We start from the raw sequence: 23,297 nt of genomic DNA, 5'->3' as shown, positions 1-23,297 counted from the left end.
AAGTAAGTAAGCTCTCTGGAATTGATGGCATCAGTTTTTGAGGGAGGCACTGGGAGCAGCTATTGAATCATTAAGATAATTATGAGGACATCATTGGATTTTGGAGATTCCTTTGGATTGGAGAAGGGTCAGCATACCAGTACCTAAAGGTGGTGCTAAAAGTGAAGTTGGTAACTACATACTGGTCAATCTGACTTTAATGGTAGGGAAAAATCATGGAAGGTAATGATCATAAATGCAATATGGGGGCATACATGAAAAAAAAAAAAATGAAAAAAGTAACAGGTACGTTGCCCATTTTCCAGAACCTTTCAAAGATCAATAATGTCTTATTTAAGGTGCAATTTTCAAAATTGACATAGTATTCCAAGTGCAGTCTTATAATTTTCCCCAGTTTATTTAAACATAAGTTAGATGTAGGAACCATCTTCAACATTGTTTATTTTGATTTTACCAAAGGACAATTGATGTCCCAGTCCACCACATGAGGTTACTGTAAAAGCTGGAACTTGTTGGAATCCAAGGTATAATCTTTAGATGGATTTTAAGGTCATACATGGAAAATGTTTATTCATAGTTCATTAGAGAACATTATCTTGCTCCCAGTTGTATGAATTATGTAGGTGCATTATTCAGAAATATGCCATACTTCTCAATAATGAAATAGCAAAAAATGGTCGTGGAAGAACAAAAAGAACATACCTTATAAAATTACACAATTTCACTACCACTCTGTGGGAAATTACACAAAGGAAAGAAAGAAGCGGTAGTTATGGTTGGTTCTGAAGTCATTATTGATTGCTACAGATAACAGTAATCAAAGTGATTCCCAGCTATATCTCATTATGGCGACAATTTTCTTAATAAAAAAAAAATGTCAAATTGAAAGCAGCTTTTTCTTGGCAATATCATTGAAAAGTGGTGGTGCAGAGTATAAGGCTGGACACCTTCTTCCGAATAACTTGCAGGCATTTAGGATTCTTTTAAAAAACTGTCTGGCTCATAGAGTTGATAATAACAAATGCAGTGGACTTAAAACTGCAGTAGCAAAGTTATTAAAAGAGGAGAATGAACACTTGATGGGAGTACTAACAGTAGGAGTAAAGGATTGAATCACATTGGGTCACTTAATATCAGTGGGTTAACTGTTGATGATCCCGCTCAGGTTGCTGACAAATTGATAGGTATTTTGCATCTACATTAACACGTGAGGAATTCTTTAGGGGAAGGGATGCCAGAAGTTTATCAAACTCCAATGGGGAGCTAAATGATTTTGTGATAACTGAAAGGAAAGTGGATGAGGAATTGTTGAAGCTGAACATAAAAAAGGCACCTGGAGTGGATGGGATCTGTCCAATCATATTAAGAGGCAAAAAAGGGGGTAAGCAAGCCTTTAGCCATAATTATAAGGGCATCCTTGTATTCAGAATTCCTTATGGACAGGATATGTGCAAATGTATCCCCAATTCATAGGGAGGTCAAAAGTCATGTGTAATTATAGACCTGTTACCTTAGCACCAGGGAATATAATGGAGTCACTGGGTAAAGAAGTAATATAGGACCATATGGACAGGAATGCAATTATGCTGCAGTCGCAGCATAGATTTGTCAAGGGGCAGACTTGTCTAACCAATCTGATAGGTTACTATGATGCAGTAACCAAGGAACTGGATGCAAAAAATAATATTGATGTCATATACTTAGATTTCAGGAAGGCTTTTGATACTGTTGCACATAAGACTGCAGTATAAACTGGAACATTGTGGCATTAAGAAAAGTTACTGCTATGGATAAAGGGATGGTCAAGTGGAAAAAGACTGAGTGGTTATCAGTCGGCACTGCTATTTGTGAATTAATGTTATCGGTGGAGTCACCCAGAGTTCAGTGTGGGGGCCAATTGTTATTTTCAGTATTAATGATATTGATAATGATGTTTGCAGATGATATAAAGGTTGGCAAGGTGGTTAAAAACAATAATCAGTGTGAGCTACTACAACAAGATCTAGGAAAATTGGGTCAGTGGGCTGAGAAATGGCAAGGTACTGCATATTGGTAGCAGTAATTTATCAACTGTGTGGTACTAGACTCAGGGTAGAAGAAAATGAGAAAGACCTGGCAGTAATCATACAGTCAGATATGAAATTCTCTGAGCAGTGCAGGTATGCTGCCAGGACAGCTCATGGGGCTTTGTCAGCGATATACAGAAACTTTGCTAGCAAGAATGAGAAGGTAATTATCCCTTTGTACAAGGCCATGCTTAGACCACATCTTGAATACTGTATACAGGTCTGGAAGCCTCACTTTAGGAATATTGTAGATCTGGAATGGGTGCAGAGAAGGGGACCCAGATTGGTGAAGGGAACAAAAGGATGCTATTACCTGGAAATGCTTCAGTTCTGCAAATTGCAGCTTCTGGAGACTAGGCACCTGCAGGATAATCTGATTGAGGTGTTTAAGGCCTTGAATGGATTGAACAAGCTGAATGTGAATGGCATTCTTCCTCTTGCTGAGACCACACAGGTGACAGGCAAATTTTAGTTGAGGAAGGGTGGTTGCAGGTGGTTGATTGTTGGAACAGACTTCCATCTGTTGTTGTGGATGTGGATGGTTTGAATAAATTCGTGCAAATTCTTGAAAGTTATGAATGGGTGAAGCGTGTAGTGTGTTTTTTTTTTTTGGCTAATGCTATACAAGCTTGCTGTCCTGCATCATTTCCACTATTACCACTGCTACTCATTCTCCTCTTTTAATACCTTTGCTACTGCAGTTTTTATGTCTACCACATTGCTATTATCAACTCTACTTGTGAAAGTGTATACAATTGGGGACATTTACTACTATCTAGAAAGATGCACAAAAAATATAGATAGATTTAACCCTCAACACTTGCTTGAGGTCTAAGAGATTGTGAGGGTTTTGGGGAGGGGAAAGATTATTATACAGAATAGTCAACAAACTGGATAAAATTTATTTATGTTATGGTAAAGAATTTCTTTTAAGCATTCCTTTTAATAATTGGACACGTGGTAAAGTTCTGTGCCACCTATATGTTCACCTCTCCTCCACTTGAAAAATCACCACCACTAATGACAGTGGAATGGGAAGGAATATTATCAGCCATCCCTGCTACTGTCACTCTTCAAGCCTACTCTTATTAGTACTGAATGGCAAATGATGAAAGAAAGCAAGCTTATACATTATCAGCCAAAAAAAAAAAAAAAAAAGTGCTTTATTTCAACAATTAATTACTCTCTTTCTGAAAGCAAATTTCGATACATCTATCCAGCAACCATCCTTTTGATTTTAATTTATGCTCTCCTTATGTATGTCATTTGGGCAAGTGTAAGGATCCCATTAGCATTTAGTTTACTCAATCTATTTAAAAGCCTTAAACACTTCAATCAAGTCTCTTTACAAGTAATTTTCAAATCTCTTACAGGTGTCTTTCCAAATCTCTTAGAAGTGTCTTTCCAGATGCTGAAATTTGCAGAATGGAGGTCTTCCCTGATAAGAGTGCCCCTTTCTATCTGTGGCTAATCATGTTGCTCCTCTCTGCATCTTTTCTGACAGATCTTCTGACATTCTTTCTAAATGTAACTTTTAAACCAATATGTAGCCTAATCTTTCCTTATACAAGGGGATTATCACATCTTTGGCAAAATAAGTTCCACTATATAATTGACAGAAACACCATGAGCTGTCGTAGCACTCACTGCACCATTCACTGAATTTCATACCTGGCTGTATATATGTTAACTATATGTTATTTATACTTATAACTTATTTTACTTATAACTTATAAGTTTACTTATAACATATATAAGTAAACTATATATGTTATTTATAAGTAAATATATATAATTAAGGTTACTTTTTTACCACCTTCCTTCCTATAGAAGTTGAAGATGTAGTCGGAGGGGACCCTATAACAAAAGGTCTTTGAGCTCCATTTACTTGCAATGAGGTTCAAAAAAAAATTTGTATTCACCCAGAAGTAGTTGTAATAGAAGGTAGAAACACACCATGTATTACACTTTTTCAACATAGTTGCCAGACAAAATGTCACATTTTTCCCACCTCTGAATACACTTCAATAGACTAGTTTTGTAGAAGTCCTCTGACTGTCCTTCAAACTATGACTCAGCAGAAGGAATCACCCCATCATCAGCAGCAAAGTGTTTTCCGCGAAGAAAAGATTTTTTGGAGGAATAAGCAGGATGCAGCAATATTTCAAACTTCGCATTCATGGGCGCACCTCACTGCAGCATGTGAGGTATATATATATATATATATATATTTTTTTTTTTTTTTTGTTAGTTGTTGGCGCATTGGCTTCTGTGACCATAATGCACCTTCCAAAGTTTTTGCATTTTACTCTGATCCAAGCCCAAGGCGGGATTCAAACCCACGACCTTTGGGTTGCCAGGCAGGCACTTTACCCACCTGGTTAGCCCGGTCGGCGTGTGAGATATGCAGGGCATTATAGTGAAACAGGTGCACACCTTTTCCCTTTCTTTTTTTCTTTTATAGCAGCACATAACTGTAACGAGGAGGTTGGAATAATACTTTGCCATCACAGTACAGCCCTTTAAGGTAATCTGTTAGTATTACATCATGTCTGAAAAACTAACAGCATTGCCTTGCCAGCACTTGGTTGCACCTTTGCCTTTTTGGGGTAGTGGTGATTCTGCATGCTTCCATTGTTTTGACATTTGTCTAGTTACAGGATTTTAGTGATGGATCTAAGTTTCATCATTGGTGACTAGCCATGGAAAAACTCCTCTTTCTTTTCCTGGCAGATTGACAACTTTTCATGTGAACATCGTGCCCTTTCCTTTTTATGTTATGCGGTCAGAGGTCTGGGAACCCATCTAGCAGACACTTTATGCATCTGTTGATGGACGATATTCTCCACAGATGCCTACACTAATTTTGAGCTCTTGCCTCACTTTTAGCAACACTCTTCTTTTACAGCAGTTGCTGGGCATCCTGGGGTTTCTTCATCATTCACTGAGTTCTTCCACATTTGAATTGTTTAATTCCAATGTGCAACAACACTGTAACCTGGGCAGTTCCATAAACAGCAACCATTTCTTTGTGGATTGTTTTGGGTATTTTCCCTTGCAAAAAGAGGAAGAGAATCATTGATCTGTATTCCACTTTATTCATTGTAATACTTCATTTCATTCAACGCTGCAAAGGAAAAAAAAAAAGATGTCAGACTGAAACCAAAACTTGTGTCTTTGCTATAGAGATTAAGGTATAAAACAAAACAAAAAAAAAAAAAAAAAAAAAAAATCATCATTCTATCACAACTGCTTCTGGGTCAATACAAATATTTTTTGAACTATATATATTTTGAACAAATATATATATATACAGGGTGTCTCAAAAATATTGGTACAAATGTTTAGTGGAGGTAGGTAACATCTAAAGGAATGTGAATTGCATTGGAACCCATAACCGGAAACAAAGGGTGCCTCTGCAGCCAGGTGGGAAGGAGCAGCCGTGCGTAGCACAGCTTCTTGATTAGACCGGGGTTCCAGCCCGTCACCACCAAATACGGAGGATGCGGAAAGGTCAGGAAATGACCACCGCATGTTCCTGGAGCAATATGGCCTTAGTTGCTAATGCTCCTAAAAACCAAATAACAACAATAACCGGAAATGTCACGGGAAAGTAGTAGCAGAGGCACAAGAAGCAGAAATGACAAGACAGTAATTAGTGGCAAACATTTATTTGACATAATATTAACAATGTAGTACGAGATGGATGCATTTCCTGATGTTACAATGGATGCTCGAAGGTTCCAACATGAGACGCAATGCAATCGTGACACCGACGCAGCATGGATTGGCGGACATGGTCGAACACACCTGGAGTTTCTTTGACAGTAACAACAGTGCAGATGAGTCTCGCCACGAGATCCATTTCCATCTCCACAGGCGATTTATACACGATAGATTTGAGGGCCCCCCACAGAAAGAAATCAAGGCTCGATAAATCAGGTGAGCGTGGGGGCCAGGCGACGGGTCCACCACGGCCAATCCATCGACGCCCAAAATGCCTGTTCAAATGGTCACGAATACACTTTCCATAATGGGCAGGCGCCCCGTCATGTTTAAACCAAATGTTGCATCTCACATTTGCTGGAACATCGTCAAGTAACCCTAGTAGAACTTGTTCAAGAAAGATCCAATATTTAGCAGAGTTCGTGCGGGATGGTAACAGGTATGGGCCGTTAAGCAGTCACCGACCATACGTGCCCACACATTTATTGCGAAGCGATGTTGTACTGCATTGGGGGCGCACACCGTGTGGGTTGTCGTGAGCTCACACATGAGCATTGTGCTGATTAAATAAGCCTTCCCGAGTGAAATAAGCCTCATCCGTGAAGAAAACATAGGCTGAAAAATTCAAGTCTTGAACACTTTCTTGGAGAAACCACTGCGCAGAGGCCACATGAGCAGGATGATCTTGGGGGAGCAGTAACTGAACCCTTTGGAGATGAAAGGGGTGTAAGGAATCGTCGTGCCAGACACACTGTACACTGCAATGAGACACTCCTAAGGCAGAGGCAACGTCACGTGTCCTGGTAGTAGGATTATTATGGACGGCATTCAACACACTTTCTTCCATGGCAGCAGTTCGCATCGAACATGGTCTGCCCGCACTACTGTTACCTCTAAATGACCCATAATCGCACAAATTTTGATGCACACGCACAAACAAACGGTGGTCCAGTACATGTCTGTCTGGGAAGCGTTCTCCATAAATTCATTGAGCGGCTCATCCATTGCCCTCTGCTAATCCATACACTAGGTGCATGTCTGCCAGCTCACAGTTTGTATATCGATGCATGCTCTTCTTGCGGCGACTACTGCTTGAATGAGTAAACCAGAAATTTTCCCTCTCGCGAACTGATGAACAGCACCATGTACCGACTTATGGTGACATTTCCGGTTATGGATTACTATGCTATTCGCCGACCGGGCTAGCCGAGTGGGTAAAGTACCTACCCGGCAACCCAAAGGTCGCGGGTTCGATTCCCGCCTCGGGCTTGGATCAAAGTACTGCAAAAACCTTGGGAGGTGCAATATGGCCACAGAAGCCGATGCGCCAACAACTACCAAATCAAAAAAAAAAAAAAAAAAACTATGCTATTCACATTCCTTTAGATTTTACCTACCTCCCCTAAATGTTTGTACCAATATTTTTGAGACACCCTGTATACAAATGTAAATTTTTTTTGAAGACAAAAAGCATTCATTTTTTTTACAACAATAAAACTACTTTAATTGTTCAAAATGCCACCATCAGCATTAATGCATGAGCGGCATCTTATCTTCAACAGATCTACATACTGAATGCACAAATCAGATGCAATGTTTTCTGATTCTTGTTGAATTTTCATCCATATTAGCATTAGCATTAGTAGAGGCATTTGATGCAAGAAAGCAAGCTTATGCAGCATGAGCCGAAAAAAAAAATAATAAAAATAAATAAATAAATAAAAAATTACCACTTGCACTTCACCCCTCTGTTCGTTCGAAATACCTGTTCAGCTGAGCCTTAAACTTATTTAGGCTATCAACTTCCACGACAAGGGATGGAAGTCTGTTCCACCAACCAACCACCCGCTGGCTAAAGGCAAATTTCCGCAAGTCTAACCTACATCTGTCTTTCCTCAATTTGAATTTATGCCCTCTCAGGTGATTATTCTGAGCAAGAGGAAGAATCCCATCAGCATTGAGCATGCTCAAACCATTCAAGGCTTTATACACCTCTATCAGATCACCTCGCTGGTGCCTAGTCTCCAGACACTGTAATCTGCAAAACTTAAGCCTTTCTTCGTAAGAGCACCCCTTTGTTCCATTCACTAATCTTGTTGCCCTTCTCTGTACTCATTCCAGCAGCTCTACATCATGCTTCAAATGAGGCCTCCAGATCTGTATACAGGTCTGGAGGCCTCAAGACCTGTATACAGTACTCTAGGTGTGGCCTGACCATTGCCTTATACAAGGGAATAATCACCTCCTTATCCCTGCTAGAAAAATTCGTATATATCCTCGACAATACACCATGAGCTACTCTTGCAGCCCATCTGCACTGCTCAGAAAACTTCATATCTGCCTGCACAACCACCCCCAGGTCCCTCTCATTCTCTACCACTGTCAGTGTAGTACCACAGAGTTGATACGTTGCTCTGGGGTTGCTGTTTCCCATATGTAGTACTTTACATTTGTCAATGTTAAACTTCATTTGCCACCTCTCCACCCATCTGCTCAACCTTTCCAGATCCTGTTGCAGTAGCATAGTGTCAGTAGTGTCCTTGACAACCCTGCCAACCTTCGTATCGTCTGCAAACTTGGACATTAAGCTTGATATACCATCATCAATATCATTTATAAATACAGAAAACAATAATGGACCCAATACTGAACCCTGAGGGACTCCACTAATAACATTAGTCCACGATGAGCAGTGTCCATTGATTACCACTCTCTGTCTTCTCTCCCTCAACCACCCCTTTATCCATAGCAGCAATTTGCCTCCAATGCCACACTGCTCCAATTTGTGCAGCAGTCTTCCATGTATCAAAAGCCTTTCTAAGATCCAAGTATACAATATCAAAGTTATTCCCCGCATCCAGTTCTTTTGTGACTGCATCATAGTATCCAATCAAATTGGTCAGGCAAGACTTCCCCTTAACAAAACCATGCTGTGTCTGAGCTATAACTGAAGTCTTGTCTAGATGATCCTGCAGTGCTTTTTAACCAGTGCCTCCATTAATTTTCCGGGAACAGAAGTTAAACTAACAGGTCTATAATTACTTGTGTCGCCCTTTGATCCTCCTTTGTGAATTGGGGTCACTTTTGCACATCTCCAGTCCATGGGTACTTCCCCTGAGTCCAAGGAAGCTCTCATAATTATGGTTAAGGGTTTGCTTCCTTCCTTTGCTGCCTCCTTTAATATAACTGGATAGATCCCATCCACCCCAGGTGCCTTTCTTGTATTTATCTTCAACAATTTTTCCTCCACTTTACTCTCAGTTATTACGAGATTCTCTAGCTTACTGCCAGAGTTGAATACACCTCTGGCATTCCCCTCGCTGAATAACTCCTCATATGTGAATGTCGATGCCAAATATTCATTTAGTTTGTTAGCTACCTGAGCAGGGTCATCAACAGTTGACCCATCGATATCAAGTGGACCAATCTGATTCATCCCCTTCCTTCTAGAGTTTACATAAGTAAAGAACTCTTTGCTGTTTTTCTTTGCATCCCTTGCCAAAGATTTCTCGTAATCTGCCTTCGCCTGCCTAACCTCCTTTGTAACTTGGTTACAGATCAACTTGTATCTATCATAGGCTTCTGTGTCACGTGTTAATTTGTATGTATCCCATGCAATTTTCTTCTCTGCCATATGTCTCATTAGTTCATCTGACATCCACTTAGGCCTAAACCTTGAACAATATTTCTTAGTTGGTATGTAAAGCCTAGTAGCTTCCAAGATAAGTTCTTTGAATGCTTCCCATTTTGAATTTGCTGTCGGTAACATCATCAGTTGGTCCCACTGTATAGAATTTAAATACTGTCTCAGTCCATCGTAGTCACCTTTACAAAAGCAATAACCCTTCCCCTTACCCCTAATGGTAGTTACCTCTTTGAGTAAATCCCATTTCAGCACACTGTGATCACTGCCACCTAGTGGTTCATTTACCTGGAGATTCTTAATGCACGAAGAATCACTACTGATAATCAAATCAAGAGTATTACTCACTCTAGTTGCCTCCCGAACATGCTGATGTAGAAAACAATCATCCAATAAATCCACAAAAGCCTTGCTAGTGTGTGAGTGACCTGCCCCCAAATTCCAGTCAATATCTGGGAAATTAAAATCCCTCATTATAAGACTCTCTGATTTACTGGCCCACTCTATTTCCCTGTACAGTTTCTTATTATACTCATCAGAGTCATTAGGCCTATAGCACACTCCTACTCTCAATTTTGATCTCCCAATGCTTATGTCACACCAAACTGACTCGACACTGCACTGTCCAGCAATGTCGACTGGCTTCACTTCCTTGGATTTTATGTATTTCTTAACCAAAAGCATAACCCCTCCTCCCTTCCTATCCTGTCTATCCTTTCTGTAGACATTGTACTCCCCAAATTCCAGTTCCTCATTCCTTATATCTCTGTGACACCACATCTCTGAAATCCCCACAATATCTGCCTTTGATGTTTTGAGCAATACCTCAAATTCATCAAATTTATTTACTAAACTCCTAGCATTGGTGTACACGCAAGTATACATGCACCTGTTCTTTTTCTTAGCTACCCTAACACAACCCATGTGTTTATTTGTACCCCAATGATTCCCAGCAGTCTGAAATATCCTGCATCTTATTTTCCAGGCTGCGGCTCATTCCAATAGAAGCAGTGGAAGAATCACTTTCACCTCTGCCAGTGGCTATTATTAATCTATTAGTCCTTGTATCCCCCCAAACTAGCAGTTTTCCGACCCACCTAACACTGCCTTGATAGCATTAGCAAACATTCTTGCACCCTTTCTATTTAAGTGTATCCTATCCCTGTAGAAGCAGTCTCTCTTGTTAACAAATACAGACCAGGCTGAAAAAAATTTTACCCCTTGAGCCTTACACAGTCTTTCCAGAGCCGAATTGATCGACAGGGTTCTGCAAACAAGTCTCTGATTTTTGGTACAGCACAATCCCTCACCATATCCAGATAATGTTTTCCGTTAATAGTGCCATTGAATTGATAGGACCAGTTATTCCACGGGAAGCCCCATTCACACAGCAGTGCCTATGTGGATGGGGTAATTGTTAAACGTGTGGGTGCTTTTGTTTCATATCGTGATTTCCAAGCATGCTGAACGTCATTGACATTTTCATATTTCCAAATCATTTTATAATTGCCTTTCTTCAAAACTTAATTGGGTACTCCCCATCGGTTTAGAGGTATCTATAAAATGAAACAAAAATTAAATTATCATAAAAAAATTCTATTTTTAAGCTACAAAATGAGTTTAAGAAAATTAAATTGTTGCATATTGTTCGTTAAATATAAATTTTTAAAGTGTGTATGCATAATTTTGCTGGCACAATGCATTATTTACAGTGTTCACATTTCACTGACAGGCGAGCATATAAATTCTGTTTATATATTGGTGAAGAAGTTCAAGTATAAAATTCATTAGTATTCATAATGTTATTTCGTAATTGATTTGTAAAATTGATTACAGAATTGTTGTATATAAATATTATTGCCTTTTCAGATTTTGCACGAAGTAATAGAAAATCAAGTTAGCTATTTAACAAACACTATTGAAAACGTGGATACTGATGGCTTCGAAGATAGGTAAGTAGCAAAAATTTGTCCCAGTGATCTAAAAACTACACATTTGAAAGTTGTGTATTTCAAGATTGTTCTTTCTATGCAAATATAACTCACACAGATATGTTAAGGTGGAGAGTATCATGGTGTAAAATCCCATTAAATTTTCATATGCAGAAATTTTGTGAGTCAGTTAAGACCTGTGTACCTCCCAGGAACATTTTTGAAGTTTTCACCAGGAGCAGTAAAATCTTGAGTTGGTATTCTGTTTCAAGTTGTGGAAATTACAGTGTAATCACACATTTGCAAACAAATGAGTTTCCCCACCCCATGCATATCTCTTATCATATAATTCAGATGTATATTGTACTTCTTATAATTCAGAAGTATAACATTCATTATTCTTAGAGTGTGCTGAATTATTATCAGATGTTCATATCAGAATGGTGATTTTGCTGAACACAGAGCCACTCTAACAATATTTCTGCCAAGATATGAAATCCTTCTTACAGTGGTGTGTGTAGTAATAAAAATCATTAATCAAATCTCTGATCTTATCACTTTACTTATTAAATTATATAATGATACAGCTGAAATTTGTTAAAACAATTCATTAGAACGCAATGCAAGCATGGCTCCCATTTTTCGTCAGTTGAAACATGTTTTTATGCACTGAAAATCAACATTTTGGATTCTTTGAACACGTGGTGATATTTTCAGTTTAACGCTAATCCGGAATAGGCATTATCCTTTAATTTCTGTAAGAACAATAATAAATGACTTGTAACTTTTCTTGTTGACTTGTATCATGGAGGTACTCGCTGTTTTGCAAACTGGACTTAAATTTCTTGAAAAAGAAAAGATAGATTCCCTTTCAATTTTACAATTTAAACACATTATTGAAATTAAAAGTAACAACTAAAATTTACAAAAGTTTATTCACTAATGTGTACTTAGTAGTTGAAAGAACATGGAGTGCATTATGTTTTCCTTTTTCTCCTGAATTTTTGACTATTTATTAATTTCAAAACATGAGTGTAACAGTCAATACAACCACGTGGAAAAGCAGTTTTTGTGAGTACAGCCCACTCCTCGACTTACATAAGGGGTGCGTTCTGCAGAACTCTACGTAAGTCGAAATTTCCTTAAATGCTTATGCAGCACTTGCAAATTTGATTGAAAAAATAAATAAATGATCGAAGAACACATAAATTGAATTATTTATTCAATTTTTTTATCTCATGCACAGGAAAAATTACAAAAGTGTACAAAATTACAAAAAGAGAGAGAGGAGACAGACATAACATCAGCAAGTTTTACCTTTTGAGCATTGTTGCCAGAATTAACTCTCCAGCTGATAAGAATGCCGCTGCGGAAGTTGAGGGCTGTGGAGATTTAGAAGGGATTTTTTTCAACACATCACAGAATTTCTCTGCAGCTGCAGAATTGGCACTGGCGACTTCACCGCATACGTTAATGTTTCGGAAACCAGCGCTTAGGGTTCACTGTATTGGACTCAGGGGCACTTGCTTCTGAATCTGATTTTTCATCCATATTATTAATAGCTTTTCCATCTTTGATATAGCACCTGAATGCCATTTTATGATCACTGGTGATCTTAAATGCATTGATCCTTTGACATGTTCTTTTATATGTGCACTGTCCCTTAAAATAGTATTCGCTGTTGAAGCAGCGAGACCTAATTCTGTGCAATAAATGACAAACTTTGTCCTACTTCGTACTTCTTAATTAATCATCTTAATTTCTAAATCAATTTTGTTTCGTTATCTAGCACTGCCAGCACCTGCACTTTTCATTGGTCCCTTTTCCTTCACCATTGTGATAAGTAAATAGGAATGAAGAGAAGATTCTGAAAATTTATTTATGTTTTTTATATGATTGCAGATTTCAGTAAAGGGGAACTCATTTCACCCTAATACCATAATGTAAAACCCCACATAATTCCAGTTGTTGGCATTGTCACAAATGCAATAAGATTGAGCTTACCACCCATTTATAATAGATTGCGCTAACAGAAAAGCCCAATAAACTGGAAAGTGCAAATTGTTTTTATTGTTTTATGGTAGTGACCTCCAGAAATGTGTTTTAGAAAAATATCACAAAGCGTTCAAAATTAATTCTTACAATTAAGAATCTTACAATTAATATTTTTCTAAAATTGATTCTTACGATTAATAATGAACTTACAATGTATAGGATGTATTAAAATGTTATTATAATGTATAAGTATGAATAAAATATTATTATAATGTACATTGAGTAATTTATACTAAAATATCTGTTAAAAATATAAAAATAAATTTGCAACAGGAACCAAACTTTATTTTAATTAAACACGTCAAAAACTATACAATGTAACTAATGAAGTGTTTCCACCACTTTTTGTTATTGTTTTTCCTTAAAGCTCACACAAAGTTGTTTTCAATGTGAACATTAGTATTTTCATTTAAATCCATTTTAGAGGGAAAAAATACATTAAAATTCTTAAACTCCATTGAATAAAAAACATTAAAAAAATGTTAAAAAAAAGATACATAATATTAATATTAACTTAATTGAAAGAATCACAATTTTCAGAGTCAGAAACAATTTTCATATGGAGGGAGAGGTGTTTATTCCTTGCTGGTAGTAGAGGGTTCTAGTGAAACAGGTCCAGTTGGTGAAATGGTCTTGAAGAAATCAAACTTCAGTTGCCTTACACCTTGGTGCTGCTTCCTTATTACTGTAGATCGAAATTCTCTAAAATGTTCATAATAAGGAAGCACATCAAGGTCTGATGATGATGATTCAGTATAATGTATGATGTCATCCATATGTTGTCTTACAACAGACAATTTAGGATGAGGTGCAACCGATTCTTCGTCATCATCATCGTCCTCTTGTTCTCCCTGAAGAACATTTTCTGCAATCTATCCCTCAGAAAAAATTTGATATCCCGGATCACCTTCATCATTTTCGAGCCACTGTTCCACATCATTCTCAGTTGCATTTTTGTTGTCGGCCCTCAGATGAGTGTCCCGAAAATTAAGATGCCTCAAAGTCCATTTCAGATTCTACGTCATACAACAACTTCTTCCAAGCATTGACCAAGGTAGTAATTCTCATATCTTTCCATGCAGCTGCAAAGTTGAAGATAGCAGATCTGATGTTGTATGCATGTAAATTTTGCAGTGTCCTGGTGCCTCTTGTATCCTTCTTCTGTGTCTTCTGTTTCTTCCAAAACAACCATCACCTCTTCCAAAAACTTCTTCTTATACAATCTCTTACAAGCAACAATTACACTCTGATCTATCGGCTGTATCAGTGAAGTAGTGTTAGGAGGCAGAAAAACACATTTAATTCTTCCATTCCTGCTAACTAATCTCTCAGCATTAGGGTGAGCAGGTGCATTATCTAGCAGTAAAACAGCCTTTATTTCATTAGAAGGAATTTTCAGCACATCTGTCTGATAGCATCACACATCAGACTGATGTGCAGCGCTCTCAGATTTAAATAGGTTCTAAATTTTTCCTTTAGGACAGAAATTTTTTTCCCAATTAAATCAGGGTCTGTTAAATTGAGGACCTACCGTAGAAAAGTAAAAAAAAGAGGGCAGAGGTCAAAAAAACAATACAATAAACCAGCCACATAAGAATGGAACATCGATATTACAAGGGGAAAAGAATCACAAGAATTATGTAGCTAGTTTACTGTATCTTATCTGTGATATTTCATGTGATTTTCACCTTGGCATTAGCTAAAGGGTACTGGTCTAAATTCGTTCTTTATTGGTTCTTAAACTTGGCTATATTGGTCTACCATTTGAATTGTTCAAAATTTTTAAATATGTATCCCTTCAGCATTTTTACTTTTCTGTGTTTTCTAATTTCTGTTGCTTCATCCTTTGCAAAGTCTTGGAAAAATTAATTGTTTCTCATCTTCTAAATTACTGTTTAGACAGAAACCTAAGTTCCCCACTTCAATTTGGCTTTACACGTGGGTCTTTTGTTGATGCTATATGTCAGGTTTTGAGTTCTGTTCAAAATTCCAATTCTAAATATGTCCTCGGTCTCTTTGTTGATTTCAAAGGGGCATTCGACACTGTTTAGTGGCCGAGTGTCCTGGCGAGGTCCAGAGAGGCCGGGGTCTCTGTTCCTATTTACTGTCTCCTTTCGAATTACTTTGATTCTTGCAGCATCACAGTTTCCTCAGGATTCTGCTGTCTCTAGATCTGTTTCTAGGGGCTACCCTCAGGGCTCTGTTCTTGGCCCTGTGTGTTGGAATATGGTCCTTGATGAGTGGCTCTCGGTTGATCGAGACAACATCCTGCAGGTAGCATACACAGATGACCTTGCTATTCTGAATTTTGGTAATTCCCACCGGGAGCTAGAGTGCAGAGCAAATGAAGTTCTAGAGGACTTGAATATCTGATGTCAAACACATAAACTTCAAATCTTGACTAATAAAACAAAACAAATGTTGCTAAAGGGCTCTTTTGATGTGAATAGACGACCTGCTATTAAGTTGAATGGAGAAATGATTAGGAGTACTTGGCAGCATAAATACTTAGGAATTTATTTTGATGACCGTCTTAATTTTAATTACCATGCGAAATATGTACTTCAGAAAATAAAAGCTATGACCTATAAAATTATTAAGATTACCAGATAAACAAATCTTCCATTAAATTATACTACACTTGTATATTTGTACCAATTGTGTGTTATGCGGCTGGGGCTTGGGGATACAGAATCGGTAACTCCCTTGTTCAAAAATGTCTTGCTCAAGCACAAAGATTCTTTCTTCTCGCTGTAAGTAGAGCTTGTCAGACTGTTTCTACGGCTGCTCTCCAGGTCCTCAGTCATCGACTGCCAATCCAATATGAAGTAATGTTACAATATCTTTTATATTGTAGAACTAAAAACGTTCCTGCAGTTGTAAATGGTATAACATATAATACTGACTTGCAAGAAAATGTAGACATTAAAAGAATGAGAAATGAATGTTGTAGAGTGGCAAAATACCTGGTCTACCTCTACCTTGGGTAGGGAGACCTTTAAGTTTTTTCCCAAGTTGTTGATTACGACAAGAAAATGGACTGGTTCAATCCTGGCTTATACATTAAATTTTTATATACTGGTCATGGCAGTCTTAACTTAAAATTGTTCTCACTAGGATTAAGTAACACTCCTGTCTGTAGTTGTGGTGCTCAAGAAACTTGAGCATCTCGTCTTTCATTGTCCCCTGTACGATGTTTTAAAACTGGACTTTCAACTTCTCACAAATATATTTGACTGCTCTGAACTGCCAAGATTAGGTAACTGTTCTGAATATTATACTGCCTTCTCCACATATGCAGAGAAATTGTTTAAACGGAGAAAAAGAATTCTTACTCCTGAGGTTCAGTGAAATGCTAGACTGTTTCTTTGGATTACTCTTACCTGATGTATTGATCAGTCTGCTGGACTCTGAAGCCCAGTATTTATTTATGTACCATCATTGTATATAATCTTTTTATGTATCATTTATTATTGTACATAGTCATTATAAATTGTACACAATGTATAGATTACTTTCAGCGGCGAATAGGGGAAATCCTGGAGCCTGCCAAAAAAAATAATAAAATACTTTGAATACTTTGTTGCTTCATTTATTTATTCTTTTCCTTTGTGGTTCAAAAACTCTTTTGGCCTCAGAGCTATTCAGTACTGATCTAAATTTATTATTTATCGGCTTGTAATCTTAGTTATATTTACCTATTTAATATATTCAAAATTTTATATATATATTCCTTCCACAGCACCCCTTCTTTTTATCTTGGTTCAACTATTGTCCTTGTTTATTTATTTGTCTCTTCGTTAATTCCTGCACTTTTCCATTCGGTCTGCCTCCATTCTATGTTTTATATATATATCGGGCTCTTTTATATTATGTATATATATATATATACAGTGGGTTCCGGTTATTTGGGCCACTGGTTAATCGGGGCAGCCATTTATTTGGGGCAAATCTTAAAAAACAGAACCCAATCGAGAAAATAGCCAGGGTTTAGTAAACCCTGGCTAAATAGCAAACAGGGTTTACTTCGCTTAATTGGGACAAAATGCCGTTTAATCGGGGCAGGAGACCGCAGCACTGAAGATTACCCTGCTATTTCTCTGACCGAACTACGTGGTACGGTCGGATTTCTAGAGGTCACAACCATAAAACAATAAAAACAATTAGCAATCACCTGTTTATTGGGCTTTTCTGTTAGTGAGATCTATCATAAACTGATAGTAAACTCGATCTTATTGAATTTGTGATAATACCGACAGCTGGAATTCTGTGGGTTATTATGGTAAAATGTGTTTACACTTCTATCATAAAAAAAAATAATTTTGAGGCTCTTCTCTTCATTCCTATTTTTAATGCTTCGTAATTTGTTACTCCGTTCTCACTTGCGCGTATCGTGTTACTTGAAATTTGTGTGTGCCGTGTTTTTTGTTATTGATTGCTTATCTTTTTACTGTTTTAAATAAATGACACAAATGTGAATGTGAACGAGGATCTTCACAAATGAATCTGATCGCCAGCCCAACCAGAGCTTCGTTGATGACAAAACTGTTTCTTAAAATTGTAGGCCCACTGCTGACACATTTCAATCCAGCAAAATATGTTGATTCGTGGCTGCTTCGGAAACATCATACAGCAAGAGACACACAAATAGGAAGAAAATAAGTTAGCAAGGGTGTCAGATGATAACTTAATAAAAATTCAGAATATTCTACAAAAACTTCTACGAAATTATTTTTACTTATGTTATTTAGTTGTACTTATTCTAACAAAGGACTCTTATAATGTCACTCGGTTGTCCGTCTGTCACAGCATTGTATCTCTGGAACCACTCAACCTATTGACTTGAAATTTTGCATGGGTTTGTACATCATGTGAGCCATGATACCCCCACCCATTTCTCAAAATTTGTTTGAGAAATGGAGGGGGGAATTATACACCGTTGGAAAGAGCTCAACGAGTAGGTTTAAAATATAATTTTAAAATTAAAAATGGCGGCTCCAGATAAAAAAATGTAATTTTCATGCCCTCTATTTCCATCGCTAATGGAGCTAAAAATTTAAAAATCACATTAGCTATGTTATTCAATGCTTATCAAGAGAAAACTATTCCGATTCAAATCTATCATTTACTTTTTGTGTTAAAATTAAAAAAAAACTAATTTTTTATTGCATATAATAAATAGCACGCTTGTTTGTACTAAGTAACTCTTCTTTTTTGGTGACAAAAAGGTTGCTAAATAATTAGTTAATAATTCTATAAAGGTCATTTATAAATTTTGCGACGAGAAGTATTTTTTAAAAATTTTCAAAGCTGGAGTTGTCCCGACAATGAGGCAGTGGTGGTGGGGAGGCGCTTGCGTGGAATCTTGCATGGCCCTCACCTGCCAGTCTCCTTCCCCCCCAAGACTTTAATCGCTTCTCCAGGAAGAAGTCGGAGTTGCTTCTCTCACCCTTGCCATTCACAATAACCGGAAAGACTGAAATCGACATTTTTGTTAGTTCCTCAGTTTCAGGCCAAGCCGGGGTACTAGAAACTTTTTTCCAGTTACCATAAAGCTTCTATTTGAGATACTACACTAATGACCATTCATGAATAAGGACCCTTCATCCTGAGTGCACGGCACTCAGCAGTTGACCAATTTATTTACTTATTTTACTTATTTTTTTATATACGTGAATAAATTTATGCTTAATAAACTCTGTTAATATACTAAATTTGTTGTTCTTATTCCAAAAACATTACTACTAAAGTAACAATATGAAGAAAAAAAATTTTAGAGTACTTTTCATCACCTTTTAATTTTCAGTTTTTCCTGATAGCAAAGAATAAGTACCAGCACCTATGTTTTTTTTTACAAAAAAAGCTGTTGTTTGTTTGTTTGGTTTTTAGGAGCATTAGCAACTAAGGCCATATTGCTTCGGGAATATGCGGTGGTCATTCCCTTGACCTTTCCGCATCCTCCGTATTTGGTGGTGACGGGCTCGAGCCCCGGTCTAATCAAGAAGCGTGTGCTACGCACTGCTACTCCTTCCCACCTGGCTACGGAGGCGCCACACAAAAAAGGCACTGATATGTATATGTATATTATATCTTTTAAGTATATATACATAAAGAGTAATGGAAAATAATAAATTGAAATGGTCATATTTTATAAATAAATACTTAAAATGTACAATTGAATGATAAACATATATTAAAAAGATATGTGAATCTCAAAACAGCTTAGACTAATAATATTATTAAAAGATATTAAAAATAAAAAAATACTGTTACAGTTAGTACTAGTAACGGCCGCATGGTGCAAGAAAGCCTATGGCTTATGCTGCACCAGCCAAAAAAAAAAAAAAAAAAACCAATGAAAAAAAAAAAATAATAATAAAGAAAAAATAAATAAATAAATGACTAATAATTAATAAAACAAAAAAGGAAATTAAACCTATCATCCTATGCGCTTCCCTTACCCGAAAGTAATATCCAGATGACCTTTGAATTTCCCCAAACTGTCGGCCTCTACCACCCATGAAGGCAACTTATTCCAGTAATTTATAACTCGCTGGCTAAAATAAAACTTCCTGCAGTCCAATCTAAACATTTCCCCCCGTAACTTGTATTTATGTCCCCTAGTTCTAGCATCATTTATAATCTTGAAAATTTCGTCCTCATTCATTTTACTAATGCCTTTCAGAGCCTTAAACACCTCAATCAAATCTCCTCTAAGGCGTCTAGTTTCCAAACTCTGCAACCCACATATTCAAAGTCTTTCTTCATAAGGACGCCCTTTTGCCGATCTCACCAGGTGAGTTACCCGTCTTTGCGCCCTTTCAAGAAGCTTGATGTCTTTCTTTAGGTGCGGTCTCCATACTTGAACACAGTATTCCAAGTGTGGTCTAACATAAGTCTTATATAATGGGATTATCACGTCCCTATCTCTACTTGCAAAAGTTCGATAGATCATCGATAGGACACCATGGGCCTTCCTTGCAACCTGTTTACAATGCTCAGAGAATTTCATGTCTGACCGTATCGTAACACCCAAGTCCCTTTCTTCCAGTACTGGGTTTAGTTGAATTCCACCAAGTGAATAAGTTATTTTGGGATTACTGTCTCCCAGGTGTAATACCTTACACTTTGTTGGATTAAAGCATATCTGCCATTTTTCTGACCATTCCTGAAGTCTATCTAGGTCTCTCTGAAGAAGCTCAGCTTGACAGTGATCATTAACTATTCTACCAATTTTAACATCATCTGCAAATTTAGACATCACGCCCTCTATCCCCTCATCAATGTCGTTTATGAAAATTAAAAACAACAGTGGTTCTAATACTGATCCTTGGGGAACCCCACTTCTTACATCAACCCAATCTGAGGAATAGCCATTTATCACAACCCTCTGCCTTCTGCCCTGAAGCCATCCTTCTATCCATCTAAGGATTTTCCCAGTGATTCCAACCTGTTCCAGCTTATAAAGCAACCGCTCATGTGAGACTGAGTCAAAAGCTTTGCTGAAATCTAAATAAACAATGTCAAAATTATTCCCTAAATCCAGCTCATGAGTGACCCTTTCGAAATAGCGAACCAGATTTGTTAAACATGATTTTCCCTTTACAAAACCATGCTGAGTATCCTTGAGAATTTCAATTCGATCCAAATGATCCCGAATTCCACCCTTGATCATTGCCTCCATGATTTTCCCTACTACTGAAGTCAGACTGACAGGTCGATAATTTCGAACTTCACTTTTAGAGCCACCCTTATGTATGGGAGATACATTTGCACTTTTCCAATCCAAGGGAATCTCCCCAGAGTCTAGTGATGCTTGCATAATTAGCCTCAATGGTTCAATGCACTCGCTTGCCACCTCCCTTAAGATTATAGGGCATATTCCATCAACTCCAGGAGCCTTACTGGTCTATAGGCTCGAAAGTTTTTTTCATTAAATAATCTTGCGAAATTTCAATATCATTAATTACATATTTTTTAACTTCGCTCCCACAATTTCCCTTTGCCACAAAAGGCTTTTCATTTGTAAATATCAATGCAAAATAACTGTTGAGTTCATCTGCAACGGCAGCTCGTGTATTTATTACTATCCCCTTTCCCTTACGTAAAGGTCCAATCTGGTTTGTCCTGCACTTCTTGGCATTTATATTCTTTATTCCCCCTCTTTGCTCTGTTTGCTAGTGATTTCTCATAAACTGCCTTTGCCTGTCGAACCTTTTCTGTGGCTCTATTACACATCACCTTGTAGCTGTTATAGGCTTCAATACTTTTTATTGCTCTGTAACCTTTCCATGCCACCTTTTTCTGCTCAAGTAATGTGCCAACTTCACTATTCATCCAACTTGAAACCCTTCTCGTGGAGTATTTTTTTAATGGTATATATGCATTCAAGGCATCTCTGATTAATGTTTTAAAAGCGTACCACAGTTCAATTGTATTCATTCTCTGCGCGATGTCTACCCAGTTAATAGAGGCCATGTAATACCTTAAGGCATCGTAATTTCCTTTTCTGAAATTAAAAACCATTCCTTTGCCTTTTACTTCTGCTACCTCTCTCGTCATCATCCACCGTAGAACTCCGTGATCACTTCCTGCTACTGGTTCCTCTACTGTCAGCCCTGTTATGTCATCTGATTCATGTGTGATGATGAGGTCTAGGATATTCCTTTCTCTTGTACTTTCCCTAACATGTTGATACAAATAACAGTTGTCTTAGTTGATTTAAAAATTTTGTTCCCCATGTCGAGTTTCCTTCCCATTTACTCCAATCAATTATAGGCAAATTGAAATCACCCATAATTAGGCATTGACGCTTACTTGCCCATTCCATTTGCATGTAGAGGCTTTTGTCATAATCGTCACAATTACCTGGTCTGTAGATTACTCCTACTCGCATTATACCTTTGTTTCCAACTATCTCATACGATACAGACTCTATACTAGTATGTGAAATGTCTGAATCCGGGAAAGCTATCGTCGCACTCAGGCTGCTTCTGATAAGAAGCATTACCCCACCACCCCATCTATCTAAAGGTTAAAAACAATATAAAAATTTAAAATCAATTAAAAATACTGTTACAAATCTAATCACACCAATTTTCTTATAATGCCATTATAAACCTCACTATTCACAAATTTGCAGACATTCATATCATGATCTCTGCAAAGAACACTTCCTATTGTATTAAAGTGTATGTGTTGGCATGAAGTCAGTTGAAATGAGAAGGATGCATATGTTCTAGTCTGAAAATTTAAGTATACTTAAGATATATTGATTCAATAAATTGACATAAAAATTATCTTTATAGGATTGAGAATCTAAATTCTATAGGCACAACACTTGATTGTGATGACAAAAGTAGTAGTCACGATGAATACCAGCAATGGAGAGGGAAAAAGAGTCCTCAGTGCGAAAAATATCAGAAATTTTCAAAATATGATTATAAAAACAGGAGACACTATGAAAGTGAAAGAAGACACAGCAGAAATAGCACCACTTAGTATAATCATTTGAAAGACCTATGAAGGTATGTAGTTTTGCCCGTATCATTGTTGTGACTATTCGACTATAAATAGAATATTTACAATTCTGTAATTTCATTGTTTGCTGTAGCAAATCCTATTAACTTTTAAATTAATACATATGTTTTTGTTATTTGGTTTTTTTTAGGACCATTAACAACTAAGGCCATATTGCTCCAGGGATATGCGATGGTCATTCCCTGACCTTTTCCGCATCCTCCGTATTTGGTGGTCACGGGCTCGAACCCCAGTCTAATCAAGAAGCGTGTGCTACGCAGTGTTGCCAACTCTTAATAATATTTCCCGCTAGCCGCATACTCAAAATCCGCTATTTTTAGCACTTGACCCGCCAAA

General features: G+C 37.4%; 1 protein-coding gene across 1 annotated transcript in view; it reads left to right on the top strand.

Moving 5' to 3' along the window:
* The window catches only part of LOC150077070 (U11/U12 small nuclear ribonucleoprotein 48 kDa protein-like), a 144,176-nt gene that overhangs the window by 107,394 nt on the left and 13,485 nt on the right, over window positions 1–23,297 (top strand). Inside the window, exons 7-8 of the mRNA XM_090386089.1 lie at window positions 11,305–11,387; window positions 22,730–22,948. Coding sequence (XP_090242215.1) covers window positions 11,305–11,387; window positions 22,730–22,922 — 276 coding nt within the window. The 3' untranslated portion in view covers window positions 22,923–22,948. The remainder of the gene's footprint in view (window positions 1–11,304; window positions 11,388–22,729; window positions 22,949–23,297) is intronic.

The sequence above is a fragment of the Mastigoproctus giganteus genome, chromosome 12, assembly GCF_048544385.1.
Source record: "Mastigoproctus giganteus isolate SK-2022 chromosome 12, ASM4854438v1, whole genome shotgun sequence".
NCBI classification, from domain to species: Eukaryota; Metazoa; Arthropoda; class Arachnida; order Uropygi; family Thelyphonidae; genus Mastigoproctus; species Mastigoproctus giganteus.
The sequence above is the reverse complement of the archived record's forward strand: the minus strand, read 5'-3'. Positions and strand labels throughout refer to the sequence as shown.